The 9,966-nt window shown below is 44.6% G+C and overlaps 1 protein-coding gene across 3 annotated transcripts in view; it reads right to left on the bottom strand.

Annotated features, from left to right (window-relative positions):
• TNNI3K (TNNI3 interacting kinase) overlaps positions 1-9,966 on the bottom strand; it is a 409,379-nt gene that overhangs the window by 376,115 nt on the left and 23,298 nt on the right. For 2 of the 3 annotated variants that reach the window (XM_068239216.1, XM_068239219.1), the window contains exon 3: positions 7,296-7,381. The exons of the other annotated variant lie outside the window; for it this stretch is intronic. In XM_068239216.1, coding sequence (XP_068095317.1) covers positions 7,296-7,381 — 86 coding nt within the window. The remainder of the gene's footprint in view (positions 1-7,295; positions 7,382-9,966) is intronic. 3 annotated transcript variants of the gene reach the window in all.

A 9,966-nucleotide genomic window follows, 5' to 3' on the forward strand; every position in this document is an offset into this window, starting at 1 on the left:
GTTTGTAAGGGTTTCTATCCCTCTAGATGCCTAAAATGAATAGCCCAGCCAGCCCTCCTCCTCCTCCTCCCTCTCCCTCTCCCTCTCCCTCTCTCTCTCTCTCTCTCTCCAGAGATCTGTAGTACTTCAAAACCATACTCACATTCATGACATGTCCAGGGATCAAACCCAGGCCAACCACATGGAAGACAGCTATGCTCACCACCATACCACCAAACACACACTAAATAGACTGCTAACCTAAATCTTACTTGTAGACAGTCATATGAGACACATGCTGGGTGCAGGGCTTTGTGATTGGACCATGCGATAGAGTGAGGTGCAAAAATGAAATCATGCCTAGCAGAGGATGGTTTCACAGTGCTAAATGCTAGGCTGGCTGTGGTGCAATTGGTTAGTGTGTCTGGCTGGTAACAGCAAGGTTACAGGTTCAATTCCATCCAGGCATGTCTTTTCCTTTTGCGTTCAACAGTTGTCCAAACAGAGCCAACAGAGCCCCAGATAGCCATGTAGAGTTAGGTCACAGCTAGCCTGGCTGTGGTGCAATTGGTTAGTGCGTCTGGCTAGTAACAGCAAGGTTACAGGTTCGATTCCATCCAGGCATGTCTTTTCCTTTTGCGTTCAACAGTTGTCCAAACAGAGTCAACAGAGCCCCAGATAGCCATGTAGAGTTAGGTCACTGCTAGCCTGGCTGTGGTGCAATTGGTTAGTGCGTCTGGCTGGTAACAGCAAGGTTACAGGTTCGATTCCATCCAGGCATGTCTTTTCCTTTTGCGTTCAACAGTTGTCCAAACAGAGCCAACAGAGCCCCAGATAGCCATGTAGAGTTAGGTCACAGCTAGCCTGGCTGTGGTGCAATTGGTTAGTGCGTCTGGCTGGTAACAGCAAGGTTACAGGTTCGATTCCATCCAGGCATGTCTTTTCCTTTTGCGTTCAACAGTTGTCCAAACAGAGCCAACAGAGCCCCAGATAGCCATGTAGAGTTAGGTCACAGCTAGCCTGGCTGTGGTGCAATTGGTTAGTGTGTCTGGCTGGTAACAGCAAGGTTTGATTCCATCCAGGCATGTCTTTTCCTTTTGCGTGCGCGCGCTGCGCCATTGAACCCCATGGGGTATTTTGCGTGCGTAAAACTTTACGCATGCAAAACTTTGTGCTCGGTGTTTGGACAACTGTTGAACTCAAAAGGAAAAGACATGCCTGGATGGAATCGAACCTGTAACCTTGCTGTTACCAGCCAGACACACTAACCAATTGCACCACAGCCAGGCTAGCTGTGACCTAACTCTACATGGCTATCTGGGGCTCTGTTGGCTCTGTTTGGACAACTGTTGAACGCAAAAGGAAAAGACATGCCTGGATGGAATCGAACCTGTAACCTTGCTGTTACCAGCCAGACGCACTAACCAATTGCACCACAGCCAGCCTAGCATTTAGCATTGTGAAACCATCCTCTGCTAGGCATGATTTCATTTTTGCACCTCACTCTATCGCATGGTCCATGGTCCAATCACAAAGCCCTGCACCCAGCATGTGTCTCATATGACTGTCTACAAGTAAGATTTAGGTTAGCAGTCTATTTAGTGTGTGTTTGGTGGTATGGTGGTGAGCATAGCTGTCTTCCATGTGGTTGGCCTGGGTTTGATCCCTGGACATGTCATGAATGTGAGTATGGTTTTGAAATACTACAGATCTCTGGGGAGAGAGAGAGAGAAAGAGAGAGAAAGAGAGAGAAAGAGAGAGGAGGAGGAGGAGGCTGTGCTATTCATTTTAGACATCTAGAGGGATAGAAACCCTTATAAACCTGAAACAGTAAAATTTCGGTTGGAGACACGAAATTCGTCATTACGGGAGTGAAATTTCGATTACGAAATTGTAAATTACGATTTGAAAATTAATTACGAAATTACGAATTTGGGTCGTAATGTTAAATTTCGCATTCGTAATAAAAGCAGTTCGAAATTTCGAAAATTTCGGCTCATCTCTACCCACTGCAGTCCATTATGAATGCGGCAGCCAGCATTATCCACTCCTCCCATCGCTCCACCAGGGCGGCTCCCCTCTGTGAATCCATCCACTGGCTTCCTATCCAGTCCAGAATCAGATTCAAGATATTGTGCCTGACCTACAAATCTGTCCACAAAACCTGTCCAACCTACATTTCTGATCTTACTCAGAGGTACACACCTAGCCGCTCACTCCGCTCCTCCAATGAACTTCGCCTGACCGCCCCCCACATCACACAGTCCCATGCATGCCTCCAGGACTGCTCAAGAGCTGCTCCAACACTATGGAACTCTCTACTTCCACCCATTAGGGCAGCCCCCTCCTTCAGCATCATCAAGAAGGCTCTCAAAACTCACCTTTTCACTCTGGCCTACCACCCCTCACAATTGATCTAAACCAAACAACTGAACTCTGGTCCCCTACCTTTTGTGTCTCTACCTCTCCTTCTAGATTGTAAGCTTTTGGGCAGGGACCTCCTCCTTTTGTGGCCTACCTGATCATGCACCTCCTTTACTGTGAACCCATGCTATGCACTTGAGTGAACCTAACTTGCCTAATCACCATGCTACATCCAGTGACTGACTAAGCATTACATTGTACTCATACTGTGCTGTGTGATCTGGTTTGCATGTATTCCTGTATTGTCTTATTGCTGTATGTCACCCCTAAATATTGTCTGTAACCTAAATTAATGTTCAGCACTGCTTAATATGTTGGCACTTTATAAATACAATAAATAAATACATTATGTACAGGATTCGTTCGATTCAAGAGAATCTTTTTGGATTTGGATTTAAGGAAATTTGGGATTTGTCCCATCTCTTTTTTTTTTTTTTTAGCTTTCAAGATTACCAACCTCTCCACACTGATTTGCTTTCTTCTTGACATCTCACATCCCTGGCTATCTCAAGGGAAGGGGAACAAACCAAGAGCCTCTTGTGGTGTAATATTTTTAGGCAAGTGTGGCAAGAGTGAAGTAAAAAAACCTAGTACTCAGTTGGGTTGCCTGAGAGACGTGCATCCAGACGCAAGGTCATCGTGCTCCAGGAATGCAAGGGAAACTATAAAGTACCCTCCTAACACCACCAAGGCAGGTGACTAAAAACTGATATACAGTAAGGAGGCTCCAACAAAGAATACAAACATCTAAAAACGGTTTAAAATAGGAGAAGGGGTGGTGACTTACCTTCTCCAAAGACAACTAGCTAGGTATCTGAAACACTATTTAATAGACAGAAAAGACTACGCGTTTCACAGGTCAAGCCTGCTTCATCAGGTCAATGGCAGTGTAAAAATAGCAAGTGATAGCAGCAAAGCACCTCCAAGCCACCACCCCTTCTCCTTTTTAAACTAATTGTAGATTTGTTATGTTTTTGGGAGCCTCCTTATAACACTTAAAGGTGAGTCTGACTCTGAATCAAAAAACCCCCCAAAAAACAGATACTCACCTAAGGAGAGGGAAGGCTCCGGGTCCTATAGAGCCTTCCCGTCCCTCCTATGGTCCCTTCATTCTAGTAATGTGTCTCCAGTTAGCAGTCTCCAACCAATGGGCAGGAGACTGCTCTCTACCGCTGCAGGAGGCTTTGGAAATATTTGGGAGCCCGAGTGCTCCCAAAGACGGACGGCTCCATACTGCACTAGCGCGAGCGCGCTTTCTTGGGCATGTGCAATACGGAGCTGCCCGTCTTTGGGAGCACTCGGGCTACTGAAGACTTCTTCCGAAGCTTCCGGGAGGGGGGGATTTGAATGAAGGAGCCAGTACTGGAAGGAGCGTACCGTAAGAGGAACAGGAAGGCTCTGTGGGACCCAGAGCCTTCCCTCTCCTTAGGGGAGTATTTTTTTTTTTTTTCAAATTAGGCTTCAGACTCCGTTTAAATGCTTTCTTCTCTTTCATGTCCTCTCATTTTCTTAAGCTGAGCATGTAATAGTACATTTTCTGCCTTCTAGTTTAGCCTCCTTGCCTAACAACACTGATAACTCGCTAATAACACTGCATCCTCACGCTCTCTGCTTAGGGTAATGTTTGATTCAGCACTCTCATTGAAAGCTCAAATTAACAAGCTAACCACCCCCTGTTGGCTCCAATCAAAAAACATCTCACCGATCCATTGCTTCCTGACACAGGATGCAGCTAAAATGCTACATTCATATATTTGTATAGATGAAATCAGTACTAGATTTTACAAACCATTGAAAAAAAGCTTCCCTCAAGTTAACGTGGCCATATACTGGTGGATATGGCCAACAGATAAATCCCTCTCCTATCATTATCTGCTCAGAGATGGATCTGTCTGCTCAGATCCCTCCAAACACATGATTTTGAGTCAATTTCAGCAATGATGATATCTTTGAAAATCTTTGCACGCCTGGCAGGTCTCGACCCGCAAACACCAATGCTCATTTTCACCTCAGGCCAAACAGACTTTTTTATGGAATTACCTTGATACTAAATAAAGATTTTTGAGATTTTTTTGTACTACATAACCTTGCAGTTTTGCTTGTTTCTTATGGTCCTTTCTACATAAACTAGGTATCTACCGTGGGTGAAGTGGATCACCCTAATGCTGGGCATACACGGCGCAATAGTTGTCATCAATCGAGCCGCTGATGGCTTGATTGATAATATTCAACCTGTCCGATCACCGTGGCGGATGGACTCTGCGCTCGATCCCCGCGGGCGGACAATGGAAGAAACGAGCGGCTGATAAGGAACTGCCCGCGGGGACGAGCGGGATGCGCCCGTGGACGAGCAGGAGCCAGCGGCTCGATTCCGGGGCAGAATTGCACCGTGCATGCCCAGCATTAAAAGGACATTTAAGGTTTTTTTCTCTTTTTATCCTGTAAAAAGTGCATTCCCAAAAATATTGATACCTGTGCAATTTGCCTGCAGGGAAACTGGCGGATTCGGCCCGATTTCCGCAGCAGTAGAAACTAGCCCTAAATCTTTTTTGTACGATCCTTGTAACAATCTCCACTGAGTGAACGCCTGTAGTATAAACAGACTGCAGCATGGTAACCCTTCCAGGACAAGTGAAGTGAGAGCTATATGGAGGCTGCCATATTTATTTCCTTTTAAGTTATACCAGATACCTGGCTATCCTCCTAATCCTCTGCCTCTAATACTTTTAGCCATAGACCCCGAACAAGCATGCAGCAGATTAGGTGTTTCTGACATTATAAGATTAGCTGCATGCTTGTTTTTGGTGTTATTCAGATACTACGGCAGCCAAATAGATCAGAAGGGCTGCCAGGCAACTGGTATTGCTTAAAGAGAAACTCCGACCAAAAATTGAACTTTATCCCATTCAGTAGCTGATACCCTCTTTTACATGAGAAATCTATTCCTTTTCACAAACAGACCATCAGGGGGCGCTGTATGACTGATATTGTGGTGAAACCCCTCCCACAAGTAACCCCTCCCACAAGAAAAGTTCAAACTTTTGTGGGAAATAGCTGTTTACAGCTGTTTCCAACTGCCAAAAACCATGCAGCAGCTACATCACCTGCCAACAGTAAAATGTTCACTGGAGTTCCTCTAAGTCTAGGTACACACATAACATATGAAAGGCTGCATTTTATGTCATGTTTAATTTTATGTTGTGTGCGTTTTTTGTGCGTTTTTGATGCATTTTTGGTTCATTTGTGTTAGCTTTTTTTTTTCCCGCAGATGCGTTTTTCAAGCGTTTTAATGCATTTGCGGTTCGCATATACAAAACGCATATGCATTTTGAATGCATTTTTCATGAGTTTTTCTTTTGCGTTGTATATTCAAATCACTAGGAAGACAACAGGAAGCAGAAATACATCATCATTTTTTTTCTACTAAAAACGCATATAAAAACACATGGAAAACGTATACCATTGCGTTTCCACTGACTTTCATTATGTGCGTTTTTCATGCATTTTTGAAGATCATGCAACAAAACCAGCGTTTCTAAAAACACACGCATAGAAAACGCATATGCGTTTTTTCCTGCGGCCCATAGATTTCCATTAGCGGCAAAAACGCTGCGTTTTCTGCAACGCTAGAGTTTCTGCTAAGTGTGCACCTAGCCAACAAGGAAACAAATACGGCAGCCTCCATATTCTTCTCACTTCAGTTGTCCTTTAATGGGATTTAAAAGCCCGTATTCAGGCGCACATGCTTTCCTAGAGTAGTCCAGCCACTCAGTGGAAGAAATCATTACTACCCATGTAAGACCTTAGTTCTAAGCTGAAGCAAACACAGTGAGTATAGAGAAAATCACCCCCTGTAACCTCCAGCAATATTTGCAACCCTTCACTGCCGAATGTACAGGGCGAAAGGTCGTGACAGGTGCCGGGCAAGTTTGGGAACCACTATAGGAGTCCATATTAACAGGCACTATTAGCAGCTACAACAGGAAGTTTGGGTGCCTGATAAAAAAAATTGGGCGACACTTTTTTATCGGATGTCTACATGCCCAAATTTCCTATTATCGCTGCTAACTGCGGCTCTTATCATGGGTGCCTAAGGTTGCGCCCCAACCTCCCTGGTGTCTCTGGCCAGGCCCGGTCCTCCTATGATGCCAAGTGAGGTGACTTCCTAAGGCAGCAGAAGTCTGGGGACAGTACCAGGCAGAAACAGGAAGTGAAGAGAGTGCCTGGCCAACCTATACTGGGGGCAACTGTACCTGGCTAACCTATACTGGGGGCAACTGTACCCAGCTACCAATACAGGGAGCACCTATACCTGACTACCTACCTATACTAGGGGCAACTCTACCTAGCTACCATTACTGGGGTCACCTATAACTGGCTACCTATCTATACTGAGGGTGTTTTTGGGGGGCTCACCGCAGCTGTAACGTGCAGTGCAACTTGTGGGGTGCTGTGCGATCATTCCAATTCGGAGGGGAGGGGGGTGAGGGGGGGGGTAAAGGGTGTGCATCCTCACAAGTTTGCCTCAGGCAGCAAAAAGTCTAGAACTGGCCCTGCCTCTGGCGCCCACATTTCCTTTTTCGCCCTGTACATTGCCTACATCACAAATAACCGCTTCTTATAATGGCCCAGAATGCTGCTTCCAGCATCCTTTTTCCCCGGAGATACTTTTGATAACCAAAGCCCATAACAAACTTAATTTTGTTACCGGCCTGACAAATAAGGCCCGCTCTGCGCTGCAGCGGCAGGAGACGCGATCCATCTCTCCCCGCTCATTTGAATAAAAAGATTGCTCTGCTTATTCTACCATTAAATGTGTTTATATTGTGTTCATTTTTTTAAATAAAAGTAGTTTTTCTTTTTAATATTTAATACAGGCGCTCGGTACTTACCGCCGCAGACACAGCACAAGTGAAGGAGAGATAGGCCATTCTCTGTTCGATAGTTTAAATTGACTTTGCCGAAGGCTTCGTCTGAGCTGCAAAATAGATTTTACAGCTGATCACACAAGCTTTATCGGTGCTGCTATTTTATTTAGTTATGTGAATTTTAATCAGACACACAGAAAAAAAAATATAGCGCTCAGACTTGATGGATCCAATCGGATGTTAAGGATTGACAGCGCAATGCTAAAGCAGAATTCAACGTAGATAAAGGGGGAAAAAAAAAGATAAGTAAGGCAAAAAAGTGAGAAGATAAAAAAAGAAGCAACTTATAGGAAAACTTAATTTTATCCTATACAGTATTTCCCATTTGCCAAATTCTCAAAATCACGAGCAAAATGATATTATTTCAGCAAGTGGACTGTTCTCGTCTGATAAAGTAAGTTTGACTTGGGCTTGGGTTCTTTGTAGGACATGGTGGCTAAGCAGCTTGATTTCTTGCATTGCAGTGCTAGAGTCTTAAGCTGCGTACCCAGCTGGCGATTTTCCCGACGACCGGCGATTTTTACACGACGTCGCCGGGTGGGTACAGAACCACGGTGCGAACGTTGCTTAGCGTCCCGCTGATAACTACAGACCGACAAGGCGGATCGTATCTTTAAGATCACCAACGACACCGCGCAAAGTACCGCAATCAATTGTGCTGCCATGTACGTTGTGTGACCTCGTGCTTAACCCGCTGTCGGGAAGAGGCGTTGCTGATGACCGTCGTCATGGGAACATCGCAAGAGCCATCGGGTGGTGAGTGCGCAGCTTAAAAGAGAACCTGTAATAAAGAAAAGTGCCCTGGGGGTACTTCAGTGTGAGGAGGAAGCCTCTGAATCCTAATGAGGCTTCCTTCTTCCTGATCTAGCGCATGGGTGGATTTTCAGGTGATGCCAGCACTAAATTGGGGCTATACAGGAGGATGGGGGAAGCCATTATGATTCAGAGACTTCCCCCTCCTGAGGTAAGTAACCCATAGAGGCACTTTTTTTTCCTTACAGATTCTCTTTAAAGAGACTCTGTAACAAAATGTTCAGCCTTATTTCTTCTATCCTATAAGTTCCTATACATGTTCAAAAAATTAGCATATTGTGATAAAGTTCATTATTTTCTGTAATGTGTTGATAAACATTAGACTTTCATATATTTTAGATTCATTACACACAACTGAAGTAGTTCCAAGCCTTTTTTTGTTTTAATATTGATGATTTTGGCATACAGCTCATGAAAACTCAAAAAATTAGCATATTCCATCCGACCAATAAAAGAAAAGTGTTTTTAAAACAAAAAAAGTCAACCTTCAAATAATTATGTTCAGTTATGCACTCAATACTTGGTTGGGAATCCTTTTGCAGAAATGACTGCTTCAATACGGCGTGGCATGGAGGTAATCAGCCTGTGGCACTGCTCAGGTGTTATGGAGGCCCAGGATGCTTCGATAACGGCCTTAAGCTCATCCAGAGTGTTGGGTCTTGCGTCTCTCAACTTTCTCTTCACAATATCCCACAGATTATCTATGGGGTTCAGGTCAGGAGAGTTGGCAGGCCAATTGAGCACAGTAATACCTTGGTCAGTAAACCATTTACCAGTGGTTTTGGCACTGTGAGCAGGTGCCAGGTCATGCTGAAAAATGAAATCTTCATCTCCATAAAGCTTTTCAGCAGATGGAAGCATGAACCCACTTTTGAACCAGAAACAGCGGCAGAGGCGCCTGACCTAGGCTACAGAGAAGCAGCACTGGACTGTTGCTCAGTGGTCCAAAGTACTTTTTTTCGGATGAAAGCAACTTTTACACGTCATTCAGGAATCAAGGTGCCAGAATCTGGAGGAAGACTGGGGAGAGGGAAATGCCAAAATGCCTGAAGTCCAGTGTCAAGTACCCACATTCAGTGATGGTCTGGGGTGCCATGTCAGCTGCTGGTGTTGGTCCACTGTGTTTTATCAAGGGCAGGGTCAATGCAGCTAGCTATCAGGAGATTTTGGAGCACTTTATGGAGATGAAGATTTCATTTTTCTGCACGACCTGGCACCTGCTCACAGTGCCAAAACCACTAGTAAATGGTTTACTGACCATGGTATTACTGTGCTCAATTGGCCTGCCAACTCTCCTGACCTGAACCCCATAGAGAATCTGTGGGATATTGTGAAGAGAAAGTTGAGAGACGCAAGACCCAACACTCTGGATGAGCTTAAGGCCGCTATCGAAGCATCCTGGGCCTCCATAACACATGAGCAGTGCCACAGGCTGATTGCCTCCATGCCACGCCGCATTGAAGCAGTCAACTTCTGCAAAAGGATTCCCGACCAAGTATTGAGTGCATAACTGAACATAATTATTTGAAGGTTGACTTTTCTTTAATTGGTCGGATGAAATATGCTAATTTTTTGAGATAGGAATTTTGGGTTTTCATTAGCTGTATGCCAAAATCATCAATATTAAAACAATAAAAGGCTTGAACTACTTCAGTTGTGTGTAATGAATCTAAAATATACGAACGTCTAATGTTTATCAGTACATTACAGAAAATAATGAACTTTATCACAATATGCTAATTTTTTGAGAAGATCCTGTACACACCCTCTCCACGCCCCCCGCAGGCTCTGTGTGAGTCACAGACTGAGCTCCTTCCAGCCT

Source organism: Hyperolius riggenbachi, chromosome 6 (genome assembly GCF_040937935.1).
Source record: "Hyperolius riggenbachi isolate aHypRig1 chromosome 6, aHypRig1.pri, whole genome shotgun sequence".
Classification (NCBI taxonomy): Eukaryota; Metazoa; Chordata; class Amphibia; order Anura; family Hyperoliidae; genus Hyperolius; species Hyperolius riggenbachi.